The sequence below is a fragment of the Streptopelia decaocto genome, assembly GCF_964273445.1.
Source record: "Streptopelia decaocto genome assembly, chromosome: 23".
Taxonomy (NCBI): domain Eukaryota; kingdom Metazoa; phylum Chordata; class Aves; order Columbiformes; family Columbidae; genus Streptopelia; species Streptopelia decaocto.
The window spans coordinates 678989-704146 of NC_138678.1; the positions used below are offsets into that span (position 1 = coordinate 678989).

General features: G+C 57.1%; 1 protein-coding gene across 1 annotated transcript in view; it reads left to right on the top strand.

Moving 5' to 3' along the window:
- The first annotated feature begins 2256 nt into the window (after nucleotides 1–2256).
- SLC9A1 (solute carrier family 9 member A1) overlaps nucleotides 2257–25158 on the top strand; it is a 29538-nt gene continuing 6636 nt past the window's right edge. Inside the window, exons 1-3 of the mRNA XM_082071248.1 lie at nucleotides 2257–2681; nucleotides 22004–22464; nucleotides 24393–24643. Coding sequence (XP_081927374.1) covers nucleotides 2354–2681; nucleotides 22004–22464; nucleotides 24393–24643 — 1040 coding nt within the window. The 5' untranslated portion in view covers nucleotides 2257–2353. The remainder of the gene's footprint in view (nucleotides 2682–22003; nucleotides 22465–24392; nucleotides 24644–25158) is intronic.

The window sequence follows — 25158 nt, forward strand, 5'->3', positions numbered from 1 at the left end:
CTGCCAGTTGATCCAGGCACGAGGAGATGGAAAAATCTGACCCAGTTATTTAACGGGAACATTGCGCTAGTTTTAGCTTCTTTAGTTTCTGAAATAAAACCAGCCCCGGTGTTTTCTCCTGAACAAGCCTCTGGTTGTCTGTGTGCTGCCAGCACACGGTCCCGCTTCAACCCAAACGCGTACAAACCGCTGTCATCTAGAATCAGGCTTCTCACCCAAAGATGACTAAGCCATTTCAAAATGAGAAACGCTCAGCATTCCTTGCTTAATTGCTAAAACAGATTAATTTGACTATCCAGAACGTAACGAAGCGGAAGTGAGGAATTGACCCACCTAGCTGGTTCCTGCTCAGGCTGGTGATTCACTTTAATTGACGGGTCACGTTTCTTGTTGATGATTTTCACCAAGTCGCTGCAGCAAGGCTGCTGCGCTCCCCTTCTGTCTGCTGAGCACGTCTGAGCGCCAGCGCTTCGGGAGCTGATGCCATCTTAAAATGAGAACGTAACTGATGCCAACGTGCAAGTACAACCTGCAAAGCTCGAGTTTTAGCAGCCATGCATCACATCTAGGGCCCATGCCTTCCCCACACTGAGTGCCCCCAAGGATTAGGGACTGCATCTTTATCAAAAGGTTCATTTGCCCCTAAAGTTTAGCTAACAAATCAGTTCAAAACTCGCGCCGGTTTTGACCGCCCTGGTCACACACACGTGACGCTCAGGAAACTGATATCAGAGCCAAGAAATCAGGGTGGCTGAGCCCCGTCACACGGTGCCCAGCAACCCCCCCACGCTACTCCAGCGCTTTTACTAGAACCTTATCAGATTTCCTGGTGACTCAGACTCCGCTGGTGACCAGGACGAAGGGCACGGCGGTACCAACAAGCACAGATGGGGTTACAGCACCATGTTGGGCCAGAATTTCCGCCAGTGCCCACCAGGCCCTGCACATCCCACCGCCCCAGCGCTGTCCCATCTTCTGCCAGCACCCCTCTGCTCCCCCTTTGCACTGCACCCCTCTTTGTATCGCGCCCCTGACTCCATGCGACACCCCCTTCCAGGCATTCCTTTGCCCTGCACCCCCTCTTCCACCAGCTCCCCCTGGTCCCTGCTCTGCAGCAGCACCCAGTTCCACAGGGCACCCCATCTTTCAATAGAACGCCCTCTCCCGTGCTCCCCCCTTTGTATCGCAGCCCCTCCTGCACGCACTCCCTTTGCCCTGCACCCAGTCTTCCCCTGGCACCCCCAGCTCCCACCCATGCCTCTTCTTGCCCCCCCGTCCCACAGCATCACACAGTTCCGAAGAGCACCCCAACTTCCACTAGCAGCCCCCGCTCCTGTGCTCCTATTTGCACTGCACCCCTCTTTGCACAGCACCCCTTTTACATTAGCACCGCCAGCTCCCCCATCACTCTGCAGCAGCACCCAGTTCCACAGAGCACCCCATCTTCCACTAGCACCCCCCTGTCCAAGCTCCCCCCTTCACACCGCACCCATTTGCACCGCACCCCCTTCTGCACCAGCACCCCCAGTTCCCCCCAGCAACTCCGCAGCAGCACCCAGTTCCGCAGGACACCCCATCTTCCACCAGCACCCCTTGCTCCCGTGTTCCTATTTGCACCGCACCCCTCTTTGCACCGCACCCCCCTCCACACGCCCTTTACCCCGCACCCCTCTTGCACCAGCACCCCCAGTTCCCCCCCTTTGCACCGCACCCCAATTTGCACCGCACCCCTTTGCCCTGCACCTCCTTTTGCACCAGCACCCCCAGTTTCCTCCCCCTGCTCCGCAACAGCACCCGCTCCTGTGCTCCCATTTGCACCGCACCCCCAGTTCCCCTCTTTACCCCGCACCCCTGTCGCACCAGCACCCCCAGTTCCCCCCTTTGCACCGCACCCCTCTTTGCACCGCACCTCTTTGCCCTGCACCTCCTTTTGTACCAGCACCCCCAGTTTCCTCCCCCTGCTCCGCAGCAGCACCCAGACCCATCTCCCACCAGCGCCCCTGCTCCCGTGCTCCCATTTGCACCGCACCCCTGTCGCACCAGCACCCCCAGTTCCCCCCCTTTGCACCGCACCCCCGCCTCCCCCGTTTACCCCGCAACCTCTGGCACCAGCACCCCCATCTCCCCCCTCCCCGCCCCGCAGCACCCCCAGTCCCGGTCCCGCCCCCCCGCTCCGCCGGCGCTGCCTCCGCCCCCGCCTCCGCCCCGGGGCCGCCCCGGCCGCTCGGTGGGATGTTCCCGGGCGCCGCGGCCGCCCCAGCTCCGCTCCGGCTGTCGGCGGGGCGGCTCCAGCCCCACGCCGCCGGCGGGCCCCGCCGCCCGCCCGAGCCCCCCGCCGCCCCCCGCCGCCGCCATGGGCGCCGCGGCCCTGCGCGCCCTCCCCTGGGCCCTGCTGCTGCTGGGGCCGCTGCTCCCCGGGCAGGGCTTGCAGGCCAACCCCTCCGAGCCCCCGCAGGGCCAGCCGGCCCCGCTACCGGGGGCAGACATGGGGGGTTTCACCCCCGCGCCCCCCCCCTCCGTGCAGGAGATCCACCCGCTGAACAAGCAACCGGCGAACGGCTCGGGCGAGGGGCACGCCAAGCACCGCAAAGCCTTCCCCGTGCTGGGCACCGACTACACCCGCGTCCGCATGCCCTTCGAAATCTCCCTCTGGATCCTGCTGGCCTGTCTCATGAAGCTGGGTAGGTCGCTGGCGCCACGGTGGGGTCCCGGGGGGAGCACCGGGGAGGGCCCCCCGGGTTTATGGGGCAGGTGCCCTGAGCATCCCAAGGATGGACCCCCAGAGCATCCCAGAGTGGGACCCTCTGAGTATCCCAGGGTGTGACCCCCTGAGCATCCATCCCAAGGAGGAACCCCCTGAGCATCCCAAAGACAAACTGCCCAGAGCATCCCAGGCTGGGACCCCTCAAGCACACCAAGGCAAATTCTCCAGTGCAGCCCCCCAGGCAGGGTGGGCACGGCTCTCCCACGACCTTGGGTCAGCACTGTAGGCCTGACAGGCAGGGCAGCGGCCCCCCAGCCCCTTTGCTCGCCCATGGGCTCACTCGTCTCGCTGCAGATGCTCCCTGACCCCTCACCATCCCTGTTGGGACCAGGTTTCTTTTCTTCCCTTTGGCACTCAGCGAGGGGGAAGCATCCGGTTTGTTTCCTTGCTTCCTTTTCTCAACCACAGATGCCTTTTGTAACCTTGGAGAAGTCACTTAAAATCTCCCAGTGCTTCAGCCTCCTCTTCCTGCCCCTCCGCAGCAAAGCGGGCTGGGCAGCTGCCCCTGCTGCAAAGCATCCGGAGGATTTCTGCCTTAAAGATCATGAGCGTCACGGGCCAGAGGGCCGGGAAAAGTCACCGCTATGATGACCCGCTCTGGGAAAGCATCAGTCTGCCGGGGTGGAGGTTGTTGACAAAGTGTTTTCCAAACTTCTGCAGCTGGATCAATACCAAGTGAATTACCCCAAAGCGTGTGATGTGATGTAACTGCTCCGTGCGCACCGGCACCGGCGTGCCGGGCCCGGCGCCGGCAGCGCAGAGCTCGATCTGGCCCTGGTCCCGTCGGCGGTGACAGAGCCGAGAGGGCAGGTGAAATGTTTGCCTGTTCCTGCCTTGGAGCGGGTGGTGCGAGGGAGGGGAGCTCTGCGCTTCCGTCATTTTGCGCCTCAATTACCATCAGCGATTTAATAACGCTAACGGCAGTGCTCCTTATGGAGCACTCCAGCTTGCTAATGGAAGTCTTGCTTTGGGAGCTTTTTGGAGCTGGTGCCTGTTAGAAACTGTGCCGTGTCCTGGCCCGGACGGGTCCGAGAGACCCCCAGGAGCTCAGATCCTCCCTGCCTATTTTTTCTAACAATACCTCATCCCCTTCCATGCCTGCGCGTAGGCAGGTAAAGCCCCATTTTCCCAATCCCCCTGGGTGTTTTATTTACATGTAGACGCAAGAGCGCAAACACTTCAGACCCAGAGGCTTCCTGCCGGTCTGCGAGACAAGCGCTGGGGAGCGGAACCGGCGGGGATCCGCGGGGCTTATCCCTTCCCGGCTTTGCCCAAAGTGATTCAAGGCACGTTCAGCCCCAAGGTGCCTCACCATGGGCGATGCAGCCGTGAAACCTCCTTTCCCAGGGCTCGCCCAGCGCATGTTAAGCGACCTCTGCTAGCTGTTCGGGGCTATTGCACTGCGCTTGCAGTCCTGCTGCCTCGCAGAGCACCGAGTGATGAAATCAGAAGTATCTGTGCGGAAGCTGGAGGAGAAAGGAGGGGCTAACGGCGCTGGCCTGCGTCCCTGCTCGGGGCGTGCGTGGAGGAACCGCCGCTGGAAAGCACCAGAATGGGCAGCGGAAAGCGGTTCCCCAGGGATGGCCGTGGTGGGGGCACTGGGGCATCGCCGCCCCCGCTCCCACGGGCGCCCTTTGGCGCTGGTCGCTGCGTGAAGCCGCTTCTGCCCAAAGTTAGAGCTCGTCGGTGCTGCGGGAGAAGTTATTTCTGGCGGTGAGCTGAGTCCCCACGGCTCTTACGTGTTAAAAGTCTTATGCAAGACTGCGTGTTTAAGGGGTGTATTTTAGGAGGAGCTGCCGTGCAACTTTGGCAAAGGTCCTCCGGAGACGGCAGGTGATCTGCAGAGCTCCGGGGATGCTGATTGTGCCAAAATCATACCTGCGCCTCTAGCAGGGGCTTCAACAGCAGAGCAGTCCTGGGGAATCCTTGTCCTTGGCCCCTCCGGGGTTCTGAAGCTGCATCAGAGTGAGGGGATAATGTTGCTTGTTCATGTTTGTCTTGGTACATCATTCCCAAGTTGCTGGTACAGCTGAATATTCAGGCTTGTGACCTGCAAAAATGGCTCGCTGCTCAGTGTCTGAATACTGGCCCGTCATTCCCACCCTGGATCAGAGGAGCTTGTTCAGGAGCAGCAGAATATGCTGGTTTTCCACCCGGGGATGGCTCTTACACAACCGGCGCCTGTGCAGTACAAGCCCTGACGAGGCACATGCAGCCCTGGGCTCCCCAAACACAGCAGGGTTTGGAACCTGCAGGTTCCTTGCAGAGGGGAAAGGGGATGATGAGCAGAACTCTCATCCCTCTGTCCCTCCTGCCCTGTTAATGTGGATCAGGGTAACCCTGCAAAACCCAGAGGTGCAGGGGACAAACGTCTCTTCTCCAAGAGAAGGGCTTTGTGCAGCGTGGCTGTGCATCACGATTTGGCACCTCCTGACTTCCCTTCCCCAGCTTCTCCTGCAGCTCAGGGCGCCCCTTTGCTGGGCCGAGCTGGGGACTGAGCCACGTGTTGCTGCAAAACACAGTCTTCAGCCCTGTTAATGGTTTCTGGGTGTCATCCCGAGGTGACCACGTCGAGGAGCTCACAAGTGCTTACATGGCTCAGTTTGGGGCCAGAAGATGCAACCTGACCCTGTTGTTGCTCCGTTTCCCCTTATCACTCAGACACTCAGACAGCTCCTCGGGCTCAAATGAGCCCCGGCGTTGTCCCTTCCAGGTGATTTATCCTCTCTCCGGTAGCCCAAACTGCGAGTTAGTTTGGGGAATCCAAGGCGCGAGTGGAGCCCTTCCCCTCAATGCAGATTTTGTAACATGCCTTTTGTTAGTTCCTGGTGGATTCGCTTTGTGGGACAGAAGGACGTGTCACCGGCGTGTCCTGCAGGCGTGGGCTGTTCCTGGTGTGCTAATCCCAGTAGAGAAGGGGAAGGCTGGTGCCGGCTGCTTTGCTTAATACTCACGCGGTATTTTGAGCCTGTGTAGGAGAAGAGGGGGTGATGCACAGCTACATCCCTGCTCCGGCGAAGCCACACGGCTCCGTGCGGCAACCTGTTGCATTGCTACAGGAGGTCGGACCTTCATAAAACATCCAAATCAGGAGCCCGCTGTGCCCGTCTCCAAGGGTTTGCAAGGATATTGCTGTGCCCGAGGAGGGGTAGGGAAGGGCTTGGGGGGTCTCTCAGCACAAGAACCCTGTTTCCTGACTCTGAGCACTGACCCTTCGGCTCACACACTCCGGGAGGTGTTCAGGGAAATTTGGGTTCGGCTGTAAATGTGTTTCCATTTCAGGAGAAAGGGCAGGAGTGAGTCAGGAATGTAAATACAGATCGTGGTGAGCAGTCGCTGGCTGGCTGGGCAGGCACAGGCTGGGGCCATCAGACCTTGATTACAAGCCACCTCGGAGAAGAGTTGGGCTGACCTGTGTCCCCAGAGCACGTCTCAGCCCCTGCCTTCTAAAGCAGGAGAGCACAGCAATCATATTTCCGTCCCTCATTAGGAGCTGCCTTGGATCAAGACGTCTGTCCGCGGGGCCGTCTGTCTGCACCAGGCGGCTCTTTTGCATCCGAGAGCTTCCATGGAGCATCCCGACCTTTCCACCCACAGCTCTAAGGGTGGTGGGGACTCGATTTCCTACGTGTCCGTGCTGGAGACTGCTACAGAGGGTCCCTGCAAGGACATAGGAGCTCTCCTGCCTTGCTTTTGCTCGCCGATGCCCGCCGCGCGCTGCTCCGCTTGGGCTGTAGCAATCACCGAGGTGCCAGTGTGTCGTACCATGAGCATAGCTAGACTAGACTGTCTAGACTCAACCACAGTACTCTCTATATTTTACCAACGACCGTCTGCAGAGCATGAGATTACAGCTTGTCTCAAAACTCTTTGTCCCGCTTTACTGCCTCACACATCTTCCCTGAAGCCATTTATAATGACCTCTGCAGGTTGGCTTCAAAGATTTGAAAGCATCTTGGCATCTACTGGCTTAATGCTGTAGCTGCACACCCACGTGGAACCCCCCAGGTGAATCCGGACAGGGGGGTCAGCACCACTGAGGTTTCAATGCATCACTTAGGTCTTTGGAAATGTTTTAATTCTTTCCATTTCCATCAGACAGTTCACGTCTGGAGAGCTGAGTATGACTGGTTGGTGACGCATCTCAGCCTGGTTTACTGGGCACAGGGCACCCCGGTGTCGGGCTCTGGTGCTGCTCCTGCGGCAGCCGGTGCTGATCATCCCCATCGCTGCTGCTGCCACGGGAGGAACAAGATTAAGGAAGTTCCCGGTGCCTGCGGGGTGGTGATAGGAGCTGGGAAGAGCAAAACAACCACCAGTGACAACCAGTGACAGGACAAGGGGCAATGGGTGCAAACTGGAACACAGGAGGTTCCACTTGAATATGAGAAGAAACTTGTTGGGGGTGAGGGTGGCAGAGCCTGGCCCAGGCTGCCCAGGGGGTTGTGGAGTCTCCTTCTGTGCAGACATTCCAACCCGCCTGGACACCTTCCTGTGTAACCTCAGCTGGGTGTTCCTGCTCCATGGGGGATTGCACTGGATGAGCTTTCCAGGGCCCTTCCAACCCCTGACATTGTGTGGTTCTGTGTGCAGTTCTGGAGCCTGCCAGAGGCTCTGGGCACGGCCGGGTGGCTCCTGCGCTCGAAGGAGTGGGGACGGCAACAAAACTGCCAGAGAAACGTTTCTGGAGGCTGGCGGCTGCTGGCTGGCAGTGGGGTTTGGGTGCTAAAACACTTGGGTGCTTTTCAAATGCTTTTATCGGCCCACGTCCCTCTCCTGAACCCGGGGCTTTTGGAGGGGCCACCCCAGAGGTCTTACAGGAAAGATGCGGACATGAGGTTCTCAGGACATGGGGCAGTGCTGGGGGTGGGAACGGTTGAACTCGGTGATCTTGAGGGGCTTTTCCAACCAAAACACTTGTGTGACTCGAGGATTTGTTTGGGTGAGGTGCCATAAGTGGAGCAGGAAACCTGCTGCTGGAACTGGATCTTGAGACAAGACACAGCACAAACACCCCAAAGCAAAGCGGGGACGCTGCTGCCACTGCAAGGCTCGGGACGGGGACAGCACGGGCGCGTCGGGAGCCGTGCGTCACCCCAGCCTTCGTCATCGTGTTGGAAATACGTGTGTCCGATGTACGGGACGGGGTTATCTCTGCTCTGCAAGGCTGGCTCCTCGGGACTCGGCTGGGAAGGGGTTTTGTGGGCTCGTTTATCTGGATCTGTGGGGCTGGTTGATGTGGATTCCCTCACCGAGCCGGAGGGAAATGTTTGTCTTAAACCCTGCCCACTCACAAGCGGCAGCCCGGCTTATTTTAGGCGTAGGCTGCAGATATCAAGGTGGCGTGTGGTCTGAGATCACCCCAAAGGTTTCCCTGTTTGTATTGGTGAGCGGTGGCTGTTCTGCAGGGGAATTGAGGCTTGATGAGTAACTGTCAGGAGAGGATTTTGAAATACTGATGCAGCTGGTGCCACAGAAGGGTAAATTGTCATGATAATGAATTTAAACAGCCTCTTCTAAAGCAGACTTGTTGCGTTTCTGCTTCCAAATGCATGCTGTCGTTTCCCTTTCTCTCTGCTTTGCCGTCTCAGAAGGAACAGCCACAGCATCTTTTCTCCTCCCTAATCTGCCCGTTGCTGGTGTCTGAGCAAAACACCATCCAAACTGTTCCTTCCACGGCCCTGAGAAAACCATTACGTTAATTGGTGCTGGAAGAGTGGAAGGTTCCCGCTGTGAAATAGGAGATGGGGATGGAGCAGGAGAAGCTGAACCTGTCTGCAGGGGCAGCCCACGCCTCCGTTAAAGCAGAATGATGCTGGGTTTGCAGCCGTGGCTTTGTCCTGCAGGGACCCTGTCACCTGTGGCTTTGTCCTGCAGGGACCCTGTCACCCATGGCTTTGTCCCACACGGACCCTGTCACCCATGGCTTTGTCCCACACGGACCCTGTCACCCGTGGCTTTCTGGACCCCGAGGCCACTCAGGACCCCAAGTTGTTGTTTCATCCATGATTTGGCCCGTTTGGTTTGTGTCCTCAGCCCCAAACTGCCCCGGCACCCAACTGCAGCTTGTCCACGACACCCAGCGGTGCTGGAGTCCCTTTGGGAGTTAGGGGGCTGGAGAACGAGTCTTTTGCCTGCAATTAGCATAGTTAAATAGAGTCCTTCGGGGTTTGAGGAGGAAACTGGACTTTGGTGATGGGAGAGGGTCGTTCTTTGGGTTACAAGCATATGAAACTGGGGCACAGAGGGGCAGATCTCTCAGTGGCACTTGTATAAACCAGGTGCTCGTTAGAAGAGTATTTAATTACCATAATCCTTTCCCTTTTCCCTCCTGCACGTCCTGGGCGATGGCTGTGGAGACGATGGGGCTGTGGAGACGATGGGGCAGTGGAGATGATGGGGCTGTGGAGACGATGGGGCTGTGGAGACGATGGGGCTGTGGAGACAATGGGGCTGTGGAGACGATGGGGCAGTGGAGACGATGGGGCTGTGGAGATGATGGGGCTGTGGAGACTGTCCCGGGGTCACGCAGGGGTTGGTCCTTCACCAGAGCATCCTTGGAGCTGAGAGTGCCGAGAGAGGAAACTTTAAGCAACAACGAGGGTGAATTACTGCAGCTGCCTTCTAAACACTTGATTTATTGTATTCTTTTTTTCTCTTTCGGGTCCCCAAGGCTTAATTTGTTCAAATAAAAACTGAAATCCATGCGGAATACTCTGTGAAAACACAGGCTCTCTGAGCGGAGATGGAGCTGGGTTGTAGCTCCCTGGGTCGTCAGGGGTTGGTTCTCACCCGTTGGGGCTCGGAGCTGCTGGGGGAGGTTGGAGAACGGCCTCAGGGTTTGGAAATCAGGGCTGGGGAGGCAGGGAAGCTGCGGTGGTGGTTTGACTTGAACCAAGTACTGATGCTCGTTCCTCTGGCTTTGCGGTGCTGGCCTTAGGCAAGGGGTATAACCACCATCTATCCTACGTGGCGTTTGATATCTTGCTTATCTAATTTTCCAGTGTCTTCCAGTTGTGTGTTGATTGAGGGATAGATGCTGAAGGGAGTGGAGCATCTCCCGTGTGAGGAAAGGCTGAGGGAGCTGGGGCTCTGGAGCTGGACAAGAGGAGACTGAGGGGGGACTCATTCCTGGGGATCAATATGGAAAGGGGGAGTGTCAGGAGGATGGAGCCAGGCTCTTCTGGTGACAACCAGTGACAGGACAAGGGGCAATGGGTGCAAACTGGAACACAGGAGGTTCCACTTAAAGATGAGAAGAAACTTGTTGGGGGTGAGGGTGGCAGAGCCTGGCCCAGGCTGCCCAGGGGGGTTGTGGAGTCTCCTTCTGTGCAGACATTCCAACCCGCCTGGACACCTTCCTGTGTAACCTCATCTGGGTGTTCCTGCTCCATGGGGGGATTGACCTGGATGAGCTTTCCAGGGCCCTTCAACCCCTGACATTCTGGGACTCTGTGATTCTGTGTCTTGTTCTTTTGCTCTTTTCTCGGGCAGAAGAACACGTGTCTTTCTGCTTGGGAAGGAAGAAATGCAACGAAAAGCCCTGCAGAAGGGCATGCACACACATGTCGCCGCGTGTTTGTCGGGAAAGGCGAGACCAAAGATTGATCATTGCTTGGAGGGAGTAATGAGAACAAATTGGGTGATGTGTCACCTTGGGTGCTGTGTCACCTTGGGTCATACCTCACCCACAGCTTGGGGTTCCTTCCCGAGAGAACCTGACCCACGGGACGGGTTCGATAGAGACAGGGGTGACCGGAGGCTCGTTTGAAGCTGGGCTGATGTTTTGAGATCCCTGAGCGGAAAGTTGGAGAATACAAAGTACTTTTTGCAATCGGAAGAGAACAAATTAGTTTCCTTGGGTTGCCCAGAAGTGACGCACAAACATCATTGCATCAATGTTCTTTGTCTCCAGAAAGTCGCAATACAATCAACCTTGAGGGACAGCTCTTAAATTCCACTTAATAGAGGGTACTAGTAGGGAAATATAATAATTCCCCTCTCTCTGTCCAGCCTGCAAGGTGTACATTTGCAGAAGCAGACTTGCTTTTTCAGTGCTGGGTGGTTTTCAGTGCCCGGAATTATGCTGCATTTCGGAGTCACGGCGTGCTAAATCTTAGTGATGTATTTGGAGAGAAGGCAGCTCCCCACCCCGGCGCTGGAGAGCGTCACAGGTACAGACTTAAGCACACAAAGGCCTTTAAAGAGAAGAGCTGGTGCATCCAGCCCTGCTCGTGCCTCAGTTTCCCTTGGGAGCGCTTTTCCCATGGCAGCGTTGCTCCGGGGGTGATCCTGTCGGCTTGGCCGGGTGTGAAATGGCATCTCCTGCATCCCGGCTGAGGGGGATGCTCAGAGGATGGATGAAGTGGCATCTGACGGGCTGGTTCTCCATCCCCTGGGTCTCGCTGGCACTGCGGTTAACAGGGGGGTCCCCACACTGCGGCTGCTTGTGCCGAAATCCGGGGAAGGGGTAAAGGCGTCTGGACGCTCGTCTTGGCTCTCGACTCGTCGCTGGCGTGTGCGACAAGCGCTGTTGCTTTGTCTGGGTTTGCAAAGCCCGGTAGTAATCAGCGATAATTGCAATTACCTCCTCCCTCCCATCGGAGCGGAGGCCAACAGGTTATTTCCTGAAAAGCTTTTGTTTGTCTTTCCTGCGCGCGTTCCCGGTAGGAAATCTGCCTTTCCTGGGAAGGGCGATTGGCACTGGGGAGTTTGTCATGGTCACCTCGGGCAGGCTCGGCTTTAACTCTTCCCGGGGCCTCGAGGGCCAGCGGGGGCCGTGTGTTAAATGCTGCATCGTGTGGTTGGGGACAAGGAGCTGGGAGAGCGGCTGTAGCATGGAGGGTGTTGTATTATTGTAGCGTGGAGGGTGTTGGGCTCTGCTCCCCAGGAACAAGCGCCAGGAGCAGAGGAAACGGCCTCAAGTTGCGCCAGGGGAGGTTGAGGTTGGATTTAGGAACAATTTCTTCCCCAAAGGGCTGTGGGGCATTGGAACAGGCTGCCCAGGGCAGTGCTGGAGTCACCATCCCTAGAGGGCTGGACAGACGGACATGAGGTTCTCAGGACATGGGGCAGGGACAGGGTGGGTTATGGTTGGACTCCATGATCTTGCGGGGCTTTCCAACCAAAATGATTCTGTGATTCTATAGATTTTGGGTGACCAAGGACCATCTTTTCACATCCCCTTGAGTACCCGCCGCTCCAGAGCAATTCAATATCTGCATTGAGCAGCGTGGAATTTCGCTTTGCGCCGTGCCCACGGTAACCGGGCGGGTTTTAGGGTAGAAACGGCAGGCCGAGCAGCCGTGCGGCGCTGAGCCCTCCGCACCCGGCCCTTGGTGGCACCAGCTGGCAGCGCCTGGCTGCTGTGGTTATGTTTAGCTCCTGGCTCCCTTCCCTGGAGCAGTTTTTCCAGACCTTCTTTTATTAGGCCCTCCTCAAAACACTCAAGTCCAGCTGCTGTCGCTCTTCTGATGCTTTTCAAGGATAGAAACCCGGGTGAGGACGCTGTTGCCCTATGGAAAACTCAGTTTTGTGGGTAAACGAGCTGTGCAAGAAGAGCCCAGCAACCAGAGATGGTGGACAAGAGTCAAAATGAGCCTTTGAGCAGCAGTGATTTGCTCGGTGGTTTGTCCCGTGCAGCTCGGGACCCGCGCGCCTGGCACTTGCTGGGTTAATGCCACAAGCTGGTGAGGATCCACACAGTCCTGCCTTAGAAAAGCTGCGTGGAGCTCGCCCCAGGGCTTTGAGCAGGTTCGCTAATCTCCGCCTGCGGTTTGGGAGCGGCCTTGTAAGGCGCCCATTAGAGGAATGTAGTCACCGCGCCAGCAGGATCGGGGTCACCGCAGCACCCAAAGTCACCGGCGGGTTTAAACAGCCACCAGTTTCTTCTCCAGAGAACGTTGGGTTTGCAGCAGCTCGTCTGGAGCTGCAGAGGGGCGGAGGGGCTGCCCTGCTCACAGCTGGGCACAGCTGGATCTGGAAGAGGTTCCTTCAAGGCGTGATGGAGCCAAGCCGTGAAGCTTCCCCGTCACCTCTGCTCCAGCAGCATCTCCAGCTGGCTCCGTGCTTTCCTCCCTGTTTAAAATGCGGTGGCTGTCGGGTGACAGTCCGGGGCGCCGTGGGTTTCTCGCTCTTTAATAAGCAATTAGGTCTTTCTTAATATCTGCTCTTGTTGCAGAGTGTCCTTGGCTTTCCTTCTCGTTTGAAGGTGAAGCGTTATCTAAACATAGGACTGGAAACTGGGAGCTGCTGGGTTCTCACACCGGCTCTTGCGCCGTTCACTCGGGGACCTGGGCAAGTCCATTTAATGTCTTTTGTCTCTCATTTCCCTTTTACAGCTTGGAGAAAATTAATACCAGCTCTATAAAAGACTCCCAATTGATCTGTTAATTTCTCGTGAGTGCTTCAGAGATAAAACGAGGGGACGTGCCTTTGCTGCCTCGGTTCTCCCTGCTCTTGAAAAAACAAGTATTCAAGTGTTTCTACTCAAAAAGCCTTTTTTAGGGCTTGTGTGCGCGTCGCCAGCTGAACCAAAGGGTGAGTCAGGGAGGCAGCGATTGCCCCTGCACTTCTCTGCCTGTTTTGGGCAGGATATGGGTCTCTCCGAAACACAGTTGGTGCCCCAGGTCAGGACCAGCTCCGCAGGGCTGGGCCGGAACGCTGGGCAGGCCGGTTCCAAATCTAAGCCTAACCTAAAGCTAAGCCTAAGGCAAGAGAAAGCACAGGGTGGAGCGGTGCAGACGGGCAGCAGGATGAGTCCCTTTCCCGCCGATGATGCCAACGCCACAATTAGAGTTTGCTGCAAGCTGCTCCGCACAGCCCGGCAGAGCCAACTGTTTAGTTTGGGTTCATCTTAATTAATTAGCGTATCTTTTCGAGTTGGAGGGGGGAGGATTAGAGAGTGCTGAGGCTGTTTGCTGGCTCGCCTGCCTGACCAGATCTTCTGTGTCAGGGCAGCGAGGTCTAATTGGGAGGAATTGCTGCCGGCTGTTTGGCGCTTGTCTGCAAAGTCTCAGGCTTGGTGACACGAATGCTTGCTGTCTGGTTTGCGGAGCTGCGGGGAACCATGCAAAGGTTTTGGGGGCTTCCCCGAGCTGTCCCATGCTGGGTGCTTGGGAAAAGAGAGGGACAAAGCCCCTCTGGATGGGGGAATAGCCGAGTGGGCAAATGCAAATCAAGGAGCGTTGTGCTGGAGGGGTGAGTTTGTGCCGCGAGGAAGAGATCTCTCCGTGTTATCGCTGAAGTCCTCTTGGGCTGCGTAAACAGCTTGTTTATAAGTGTACACAGCGCTTTCTGCAAAGGGGGGGCCGCCCATCCTGGCAGGCTGATATCCAGGGTGTCTGCGGATGATTCAGAGCTCTCCCGCCTGGGATCGGTGCGTCCTCCTCCCGCTTTGCAGCACTGCGGTGCTGCCGAGGTCCCGCGGCACCCGCCGTGCGCTCGCCCGCGGCGCAGCATCCTCCTCCTCCTCCTCCTCATCCCCCGCGACCTTCCAGCGGGGCTTTGGGCAGAGAACACGAGATTTCCCGTGCCAAGGGCTGCGTTTACTTGCGGGGCTGGCGTCAGGGCGGGTGGGGAGCTGGGCTCATCTGCATGCGGCTGGTGGCTCCGGCTGCTGCAGGACGCAGCGATGCCTTTGGTTGTGTTCCCCAGGCCGCTTATCTTTTTGGAACCTTTATTCGTCTCCAAATCCAGCCCTACTGTAAAAGAACAACCTTGTGGTTTCCTGCTAGTGCTGTCACCATCCTCGGGTATTGCACAGAATCCCAGAATGTCAGGGGTTGGAGGGCCCTGGAAAGCTCACCCAGTGCAATCCCCCCATGGAGCAGGAGCACCCAGATGAGGTTACACAGGAAGGTGTCCAGGCGGGTTGGAATGTCTGCACAGAAGGAGACTCCACAACCCCCTGGGCAGCCTGGGCCAGGCTCTGCCACCCTCACCCCCAACAAGTTTCTTCTCATATCCAAGTGGAACCTCTTGTATTCCAGTTTGCACCCATTGCCCCTTGTCCTGTCACTGGTTGTCACCAGAAGAGCCTGGCTCCATCCTCCTGACACTCCCCCTTTCCATATTGATCCCCATGAATGAGTCCCCCCTCAGTGTCCTCTTGTCCAGCTCCAGAGCCCCAGCTCCCTCAGCCTTTCCTCACACGGGAGATGCTCCACTCCCTCCAGCATCTTGGTGGCTGCGCTGGACTCTCTCCAGCAGTTCCCTGTCCTGCTGGAACTGAGGGGCCACAGCTGGACACAAGATTCCAGGTGTGGTCTCCCCAGGGCAGAGCAGAGGGGCAGGATAACCTCTCTGACCTACTGACCCCCCCCTTCTAACCCACCCCAGGTACCATTGGCTTCCTGGCCACAAGGGCCCAGTGCTGGCTCATGGTCACCCTGCTGTCCCCAGGACCCCCAGGTCCCTTTCCCCTACGCTGCTCTCTAATAGGTCATTCCCCAACTTACACTGGAACCTCGGGTTGTTCCTGCCCAGATTCAAGACTCTACACTTGCCCTTGTTCTATTTCATTAAATCTTTCCCGCCCAGCTCTCCAGCCTGTCCAGGTCTCTGATGGCAGCACAGCTTCCAGTGTCACCACTCCTCCCAGCTTGGTGTCATCAGCAAACATGCTGATAGTGCACTTTAATCCCTCATCCAAATCATTGATGAATATATTGAATAATATAGGCCCATCTCTGCTCCCAGATGCTGTGCACATCTGGAAGGATGCTGCACAGACAAAGCATGAAGCTTTGCGCCCCTTCGGATGGCACAGCCCGTTTGCACGAGCCCTTGCAAAGTCTCGGTGGCTGCAGCCAGGCTGTTGCACGCTGGTACCCGACAGCGCCTGCTTTTTGTTCCGTAGCTTTCAGGTTTTGACTCGTTCGTGGGCTGGCCCGATGCTATCGACGCTTGTTCTTATCTGTTGCAAAGCAAGCAGGGGCCAGGCAGGTCACCTTCTCACACACATCGTGGGCGTTGGGGCTGAATGCGCGGGATTTAGCGAGCCGGGGGCTGTACCAGGCGCCTCTCGCTCTCCTATCGCAGCAAAATCTCCATTTGTCCCCGGTTTGTTTGCAGTACAGGGGGAAAAGAGGGAAAACAAGGCACAATGCAGCGGCTGCGAGGTGGGACCCGGGTGTTTGAGCAAGGCGAGAGGGACAACGTCACACCGAGAGGAAATAAAACCGTACCTTTGGCAATTAGCAACGGCTCTTAATGGCTATTGACTGCGATGACACAGCTTGTAGGGACACTGTGTGCGATGCAGCTCAGAGCTGGGGACGGGGGGCTGCTCGGGATCCCAACGGGGCTGCGCTGGCACCTTGTGTTGGGTGCACGGACCCGCGGGGCTTCGTCTCCCTCCCACCCACATCCCATCTGGATTTGCTTTTAGCAGACAAAGGGATTGTATTCGATCCCTGCTTTGTGCAGACGGGGACTGGCTGGAGGCTGCAGGGGTGCTCGTGGATTTTAAGCTGAGTCCTGAGCACCAGGCTGGGGTGCAGAGGAGTGACCCCCAAAACCAGGGCTGGGCGTCTTGGTTTTCCCTTCTCTGCCCGTCTCGCTTTGCACACACCAGGTTTGGGTGGGTGCCGGCTGTGTGGTGTCTGCATTAACCCAGTGAGTCACAAAAAGCACTATAAATTAATTACTATACCTTCCTGGTTCTTGGCTTTTCTTCATAATTAGCGACAAGAAAATAATGAGGGTTGAGCGAAACGTTTGATTTGATCTGGGGGAGATGGTTTTCCTTAGGAGCTCTTTCTGTACCAGTGTATTTAAAAAACAAAGCCAAGTCCAATTCTAACCAGGAAATGTCATTTTGGGGTGGAAAATCAAAGCTTTCCATTCAGGACTAGGCAGCTGTTGGATGCTTATCTTAAAGGTTGCCCCAACCAACCCAAATGGCCGAATCCAGCCCAAAGAGAGCTGCAGGAGCACTCGGGAGACCCGGACCCGCTCCGTGGTGAAGCACAAACAGATTTGGCGAGGCCGGCGGGGGCCACGCTGGTGCTCGGTGAGGCTGAAGGTCCAGGGCAGGTGCTGCCGCTGGAGCTCGTGGGACGCGAGGGCTGTAATTTAAGTACCGCACTTTTCCCACCTCCCCTTGCAGGGTCACACCAGCCGTGGCTTCGCTCTATTTTTAGGCGTAAATCGCCAGCTATTTAATTCCTTTCTAGCAAGTTCAATTTTCATCCCCCTCCCTCGAGACTTCCCCGTTGTATCTGGTGCCGGGTGTATCTGGTGCGGCTCTGTCCGTGCCCTTCCTCGGGTTCCTCGGTCGATGGATCCAGCTCCGTTTCTCAAAGGAGGATGCACAGCAGGACCCACGAGGGTTGTGCTGGAGGCCACCAGCAATCAGCAAACCTGGCTGCTCCTTGGGCAACAGCAGCAGCGGCTGATGGCCGGGCAGGGAGCAGAGGAATCCAGCACCGTTTTGGGGAGGAAAGGGAATAAATGGAAAGAAGCCGTGGCTGGAATCTAAAAGCCTGAGATGTGTTTGCACCTGGAAGCTGGTTGCAAAACGTTCTGTTCCTGCGTCGCCATCCTTGCAGGGTTTTAACCCACATCCTCAAGCCTCTGCTACCCCAAAATACAGGGTGTGAGCTCCAGGTCGGGGGGGTCTCGGTGCTCTGCAGACCCTGGAGCGCAGCCCCGGCCCCTCCCTGCCCCGCGCTTGCGTCTAAGCAGAGAAATAAGGGGACGGTGCTGGGTAATGGCTTTGCAGATGACGAGTCCCCGTGGATGGTGACACATCAGTGACTTTGTGGCTCATCCAGCAAAACATCCACGTGCCCGGGCTCTCCGTGGTCCCCGCGTCCCTGCCAGATGGGTGTCCCGAAGGGTTAAAGTGGCCTTTGGAGGGACCCCGGTGCTGCCGAGCCACGTGTGTGTCCTCCAGCCGGTCCTCTGCAGTGTCCTTCAGAAGGGCAGCCCTTCTGAGCATGCCTGCTCCCCCTCGCCGCTCCTTCCCGGCCCCCCGTGTCTTCTCCTGGGGCTTTTCCAGCTCCGCACCCAAACCCTGTGCTGCTCCATCCCACCCTGCAGCCCAAACACCACCCAGGGGTCCCCGCCAGCAGCATCACCCACGGGTCTTCACTGCCCACGCTAACCCCTCATCTACCTCCTTTCAGGAGAAAAAGAATCATCCAGGAGGTGGCTGAGCTGCCTAATCCCTGGTTAATCATTGCGTGATTTCTCTCTCGGGGCTGCCGCCTGCCTGCCGGAGCCTGCAGCTGCTCCCGTGAGCTCCTGCCGCCGGGAGGATGGGGTGTTGTTGTAACCGGTCTGGTTCCTTGTGCCTCCTCTCAGCCAACAGGCACTCCTGGAGCAGCCTGGCCTTCCCGCGGGTGCGTGAGCCTCCGGTGAAGCCGCCGCAGCGTCGCGCTTAACCGTGACGGTGCCGAGCAGCCGCCGCACGTGCTCCCGTCCCTCTTTCCTCCCCTTTTTCACCCGGCTCCAGCTCAAACACCAACCGAGTGGCGTTTCTTCCTTCCTCCTTCCTGTCTCTTTTCCTCCTGGGAGAGGAAGGAACGTTAGTCCCAGCCTAATTCAACCTGCGACTCTGGGAGGATGTGATGGCCGATGGAAATCCCAGCTGGGGAGACTGAGTGGGCTCCATGGTCCCCAGGGCTGGCACGCTGTCTCATGACACAGGCTGCCATCAACATTGTATATATTTTTATATATAAAAATACTTTTAAATTTCAATTTTATTTTATTTCTCACCTCTAAACACCAGTGCTTTTCAGGGCCGTGGGGACTGAGCAGCTCTTAAAGCTCCGACTCCAGCCATGTCCCCATGGTGGGAGGTAGAAACACCTCCCAGACGTGGCCCGGAGCAGGGGAGCACATGAAAGCTTTACCTCCTTGCTTTCATCATAAACCTTCTTTTCAAGTATTTGATTAGAATGTGATTAAAATGTTCTTTCCGCGCCGCTTTAAGAGAGGCCTTTAAAACCAGGCGAGCGCTGCCAGAGCTCTGACTAAGCCCGACCTTGGGTCTAGTGCCATATGGAGCTGGATTGCAGCAGCTGGGGCGATGGGGAGGGAGAGGAGTCCTGCATGGGTGGGACAGGGAAATGCCATCGGGGAGGGAGGGGACCTTATGGGTGCTGTAGGACATGCGCCCGCGCCCCCCAGGGCTCTGTGCTGCGGGCTGAGCGAGGAGCGACGCTCCCTGCGCCTTCGGCCCAAGGCTCCCAGCACCGAAACCGCCTCCAGAGCTGCAGATCATCCCCTCGGGCCTTAAGGGGGGTTCCCAAATCGCTGTGAGCGGCTCGGGGCACAGAGATCTCTATTTTAGCCACAGTGTGAGAATCAGAGGATCATAGAATCGGTTCAGACTGGAAAGCCGAGCCCAAGGAAGAGCTGAGCACCAGCGGGCAGCGATCCTGGGCACACGCAAACCACGCTGCGCGATGTGGCCGAAGAACCATTTTAATAGGAACTATTAACTTCTGGAATTCCTTTTCCTTGTTTGCTCAGGCTCTCGGGGTTGATGTTTACTCAACCGTTCTTGCTTTTAATAGTTTTCGGTGGTGTTTGATGACGCTGAGAGGGGAACTGCTCCCACGGGGGCTGTTTTCCAAAGGAAGAAGCTGGGGTGACCGTACGCACCCTGCGCTGGGGATTTGGGGATCGCGGGCGGCTCTCGGGGGACTCTCCTCCCTCGGGGGGTTCAGGAAAACCAGTGGGTGATTCTCCATGGGAAAAGCTGGGATTGAGATGGTTCTCCAAGCCTGGAATCGCCCCCGTGGTGAGAGCGTTTCATCCCATTAATCACCCGCGCCCCACGCGGGATGCTGGCCCAGCACCCCGAGCTGGATCCCAGCAGGATCCCGGCAACAGATTGGTACCCATGAGCTTGGGAATGCGCTAAAAATACCGAGCGGAGAACGCAGGGAGCGAGAAATGGCTGAGATTCAGCGAAATCAAAGGCATAATTAACACGCAGCCCATGCGAGGGTATTTTTAGGGCCCTACAAAAAGGCTCTAAAACATTGAATTCACATCAGCACGCGAATGTTCCAGTTTAATGGGATCCTGGGGCCTGTGGGGAAGAAGTGAGAGATGCTTAATTGTCAGCGTTTGTGTTTTCTTCATGATTGAACATACTTAGCAAAGCGAAAACTGGTTTTCTGCTGGCTTCTCGCTGCTTGTGCGGCTTTAAACCTTGTTTTGGCCAGGGCTGCCATATGTTGAGATGGGTGGTCATCTGGAGTGCTGGAAGGGCCGGTTGTTCCCGGCGTTTGCTTGAGCTGAGCTTGGAAAAGGGGGTTATTGTCTTTCCCCCCCATGGAGCTCCCTGCCTTGGGTGGGGGGATCGGAGACAGAAGAAAAACCCTGTGGGGGTGAATCAGAAACCTCAGTCATGCTGGGAGGTCTCTGAATTCACAGAATTACACAGAATCCCAGAATGTCAGGGGTTGGAGGGCCCTGGAAAGCTCATCCAGTGCAATCCCCCCATGGAGCAGGAACACCCAGATGAGGTTACACAGGAAGGTGTCCAGGCGGGTTGGAATGTCTGCACAGAAGGAGACTCCACAACCCCCCTGGGCAGCCTGGGCCAGGCTCTGCCACCCTCACCCCCAACAAGTTTCTTCTCATATTCGAGTGGAACCTCCTGTGTTCCAGTTTGCACCCATTGCCCCTTGTCCTATCACTGGTTGTCACCAGAAGAGCCTGGCTCCATCCTCCTGACACTCCCCCTTTCCATATTGATCCCCAGGAATGAGTCCCCCCTCAGTCTCCTCTTGTCCAGCTCCAGAGCCCCAGCTCCCTCAGCCTTTCCTCACACGGGAGATGCTCCACTCCCTCCAGCATCTTGGTGGCTGCGCTGGACTCTCTCCAGCAGTTCCCTGTCCTGCTGGAACTGAGGGGCCACAACTGGACACAATATTCCAGGTGTGGTCTCCCAGGGCAGAGCAGAGGGGCAGGAGAGCCTCTGTCAACCTAATTCAGGTGGCTGGACACTGGGAGAGCAATAGGCTGGTTCCCGTCCCCTCCCGGTGTCCCCAGTGCCCCAACCTGAGCACCACAGGGTGTTTGCTCAGTGACCGGTGCTGCTGCGGCAGAGCCGACGTAGAAACCAGACTCGCTCCAACACCCAGGACCCAAAATGGTGTGTTTGGCCCTGCATGGAGCCTCGAGTGCAATGAGGGATTGTGGAAGCAGCTGCTTTTCCCATCGGAGCCAGATCCGTGCGGCACTTTCCCCGCTCAGCCGTGCAGGTGGAGGAGGGATGAGCGCAGATGTGGTCCCCGCAGGCTCATCGGGGGGTTCGCCACAGCGCAGAGCAGCTCCGGATCATCGGCGGGATGCTGACTCGTTAGGGAATATTTTCTCTTTTATCTGTTGTGAAATGCTGTGCAGATGGCAGAGCCGCCGGGCCGGAAGGAACGGGGGAACATGGGATGCCAAGGCAGGGTTCCTTATTTTAAACCGCTTCCCTTGCCAGGGAACAAATGTGCCTCACTTCAAAATAATAATTATAAAGCCTGGGAGAGGATCCAGGGAACCCAGAATCCTTCCGTGGTATCGGTGCGTTGGCTGGAGCGCTGCTGTGCCTGGCATCGAGCTGCATCGGGGCTGGGGTGTCATCCCAGTGGGTCCCGGCTGACCTGTTGCCATAGGGCAAGGGGTGATGGTTTAAACTCAAGGAGGGAGATTCAGGCTGGACATGAGGAAGGAATTGTTGCCCTGAGGGTGGTGAGAGCCTGGCCCAGGTTGGCCAGAGAGGTGGTGGATGAACCATCCCTGGAGACATCCCAGGCCAGGCTGGACGGGGCTCTGAGCACCCTGAGCTAGTGAAGATGTCCCTGCTCATGGCAGGGGGGCACTGGGGGAGCTTTAAAGTCCCTTCAACCCAAACCGTTCTGTGATTCTATGAAATGTGGGTCATGCTGCCTGTGCCACAGATGGGGGTCTGGGGTCCCCTCAGAGACCCTGGGCTGCCCAGAGGGCGGCTGCCGCCTTTTGAACTGGGCCTCACTGTTATTCTTCTGGGCTGAGATCAAGCAATACCAGGGTATATGGGTCTGGTGAAGCCACAGGTTCTACTTTACAGCGTGGGGAAGAAGGGGGTTAGAAGGGGAAACTGAGGCGCACAAAGAGAAAAGGATCCTGAGGAGTGGAGCGAGGGCTGGGAGCTGGTCCCTGTCTCCTGCAAGGGTGTCCTGCACAGACCATCCTCCGTTCACACAGCAAACATGTGTCTTGCTCTCTTCTCCTTCTCTCCAGGCTTCCACGTGATCCCTTCAGTGTCCAGCATCGTCCCTGAGAGCTGCCTGCTCATCGTGGTGGGCCTTCTGGTTGGGGGGCTCATCAAAGGGGTGGGCGAAAAACCCCCCATCCTCAAGTCGGACATCTTCTTCCTTGTCCTCCTTCCACCCATCATCTTGGATGCCGGCTACTTCCTCCCCTTGCGCCAATTCACCGAGAACCTGGGCACCATCCTCATCTTCGCCGTGGTGGGGACGCTCTGGAACGCCTTCTTCTTGGGTGGCCTCATGTACGCCGTGTGCCAGCTCGGTGGCCCCGGCCTCAACCACATCGGCCTCTTGGCCAACCTGCTCTTCGGCAGCATCATCTCGGCCGTGGACCCGGTGGCCGTGCTGGCCGTTTTTGAGGAGATCCACATCAACGAGCTGCTCCACATCTTGGTGTTCGGGGAATCCCTGCTGAACGACGCCGTCACAGTCGTAAGTGCATGAGGGGGATCACCCGAGGGGACGGGGTTTGCTTCAGTGGAGCTTTTTTGGGTGGTGGCACCAGGATGGGCAGCTGTTGATCAGTCCCTGTGGGCAGAACCTTAGATGGGCCATCACAAGCTGGCAGGTGCCTCCTGCCAGCAGCAGCTCCGCTTGCTCCTCACCTTTTGAAGGCTGTAAAGCCAAATATAGCGACTTAAAACACTGCAGAGGTGAGTTAAGGTGAAGTCTTTTCCTTGGTGGTTTGAGGAGGCCAAGAGCACGTCCCAGATCAACTCCCGCCTCTCGGTGACGAGCAGGATTGTCCCCAATGCCTTGATCTGCTGGGGATCTGCTCTGCGGGGTGAAAGGGCTGCCCGTGGCCGTGCTCGTGCCTGTCCCGGCCGAGCGGGAGCGCGAGGGGCCGGCGCGGGGTCAGGCAGCGCTGCCACGTCGCTGCTGCTCCTCCCGTCTCCTTCCTCGCGTGGTCTTCCTCGCTGTGCCCCAGCTGCAGCACCGAGGAGGTGGGAGCGCAGGGCATGGCCAGCCATGGCCGGGGGAAGCCGTGGGGGCTACAGCCAGGGTAGACCCCCTTGGTCACCCCTGAACCCCAATCTTTGAGCAGCAGCTTCGCAGGGACCTTTGGGGACCCAACCACCCGCTCTGGGGCTGTGCCATTTCCAAAGGACATCTGTGTCCAGGTGCTGGCTCGGCCATCAGCGTCACGTCCTCTCTGCAGAGCTGACCTCCAGATTTACTCCTAACCCATGGCTTTTTCCTGGCTCCTCTCCCACATCCCAGCTGTCCGCTGCGCCGCACGCTGCTGACGAGGTTCCTGGTGACGAGGAACACGCTGTCCCACCACGGGGCTTTTCCCAGCCACGTCTCCCCGCTTTTTTGACCAGAGGGGCTCCCTGCAGGGTCTGTGTTGGGGGCAGAGCTGGCCCAGACACACCTCCCATGGCACCATGCGGAGATGACGTTCTCAGGGATGTGGGTCACTGCCAGGAGTGGGTTAATTGTCGGTGTCAGGGAGGCACCCAAAGGCAGTTTTAGGCGGACAACAAGTTCCAAAACAGACTTTATTCTGGCTGGAAAAGTGCAGCCAATAAACCGACCCAAATGACGTTTATACAATTAGTTAGCACTCCAACAACATAAAGTACAGGTTCATATATCAGTTGAGGAGATTATTGGGGTACAGCAAAATGAGAATAATGAGGATCCACAGTGTGCATGCACACACACGAGAAACAAACCAGAGCCCTCTGATTCAAGGGTACTCACTCGCCTGGTTGGGCAAGGACTTATTCAAGGATATATCCGGTAAATTATCGCTCATTCAAACGAGGAGGTGAGACGCTCCCAATCCCAGGAAGTTTCCTTAGACAGCGTTCCAGTCTAAGGGGAGGGCTCCGGGTCAGCAGAGCCGCTGCTCCGAGAAGATCACACAAAGGGGATCTCAGCGGGAGCCCCGTCTATAGTCTGATCAGATCTGGCTGTGGGCATCCCAGAAGCTTCTCAGCCTCTCCGGGCCCCTCCTCTGCTAACAACCCTGTCAACCAACTCCGAGTCCTACAGAAGAGCCATTAACCGCCCCATTGAAGGCTGCAGTTCTCAGACAGGGATGTGCAACTGCCACAGTTGGACTCAATGATCTTGAGGGTCTTTTCCAACCCAAATGATTCTGTGTTTCTGTCTCCCTGTGGGCCACAGAGAACGGGGAGCTGGTCCCTCTGGGTCTGTGTCTTGCACAGCAAAGCACCAGCAGTGTTTTGTGGCCAAGCTCAGGGTCACCGAGCACTGGCACTGCTCATCTCGGGTGTTGCTCGTCTCACCTTTGCTGTCCCAAGGAAGGGCCCTGTGCCCATCTCCTCCGAGGTGAGGCTGTCCCTTACCAGGGGGACAGTGTGAACCCCCCTCTCCCTTCTCCTTCCCAGGTCCTTTACCACCTCTTTGAGGAGTTCGCCACCTTCGAGCAGGTCACCATTATCGATATCATCCTCGGCTTCCTCAGCTTCTTCGTGGTGTCGCTGGGCGGCGTCTTCGTGGGTGTCATTTACGGGGTGATCGCTGCCTTCACATCCCGCTTCACCTCCCACATCCGAGTCATCGAGCCCCTCTTCGTCTTCCTCTACAGCTACATGGCGTATCTCTCCGCCGAGCTCTTCCACCTCTCCGGCATCATGGCGTGAGTTGGGCAGGGCTGGGGTGAGGTGCCTCCGGTCCCCAGGACCGCTGGGAGGATTGACTCCGGTGTAACCGCAGCTTCTGGCTGTCCCAGTGTGGCCAGTACGTGCCCAGTGAGGGTGTGTTTGGGGTGGGGTGTGCGGGGGGGCAGATACGGGAAGTGACTCTGGCGTTGTCCCACAGATCCCAGGGCGCTGGCAGCACGTCCCATTCTACTTTCATTTTTAGATAAAATATAAGTAGAAGGTAGAAAGAAAAGCCTGATATAAAAGGAAGAGTAGCAATGGATACCTTTTTAAGTGTAAGAACAATTACACTGGGCAAGTAATGCTCACATATATGGAAAAACAGCCACCGAGTTAGGACAAAGTGTTTACATGTGTGATATACAAACAGTCTAAGAGAAACCTTTTCTGACTGCCTGCTGCAATGAACGGCTCAGCAGCAGCACAACCGGGGCCAAAAGGAATCCAGAAACGCGTGCAATACAGGGTATAACTGGAGTATGATCTACTA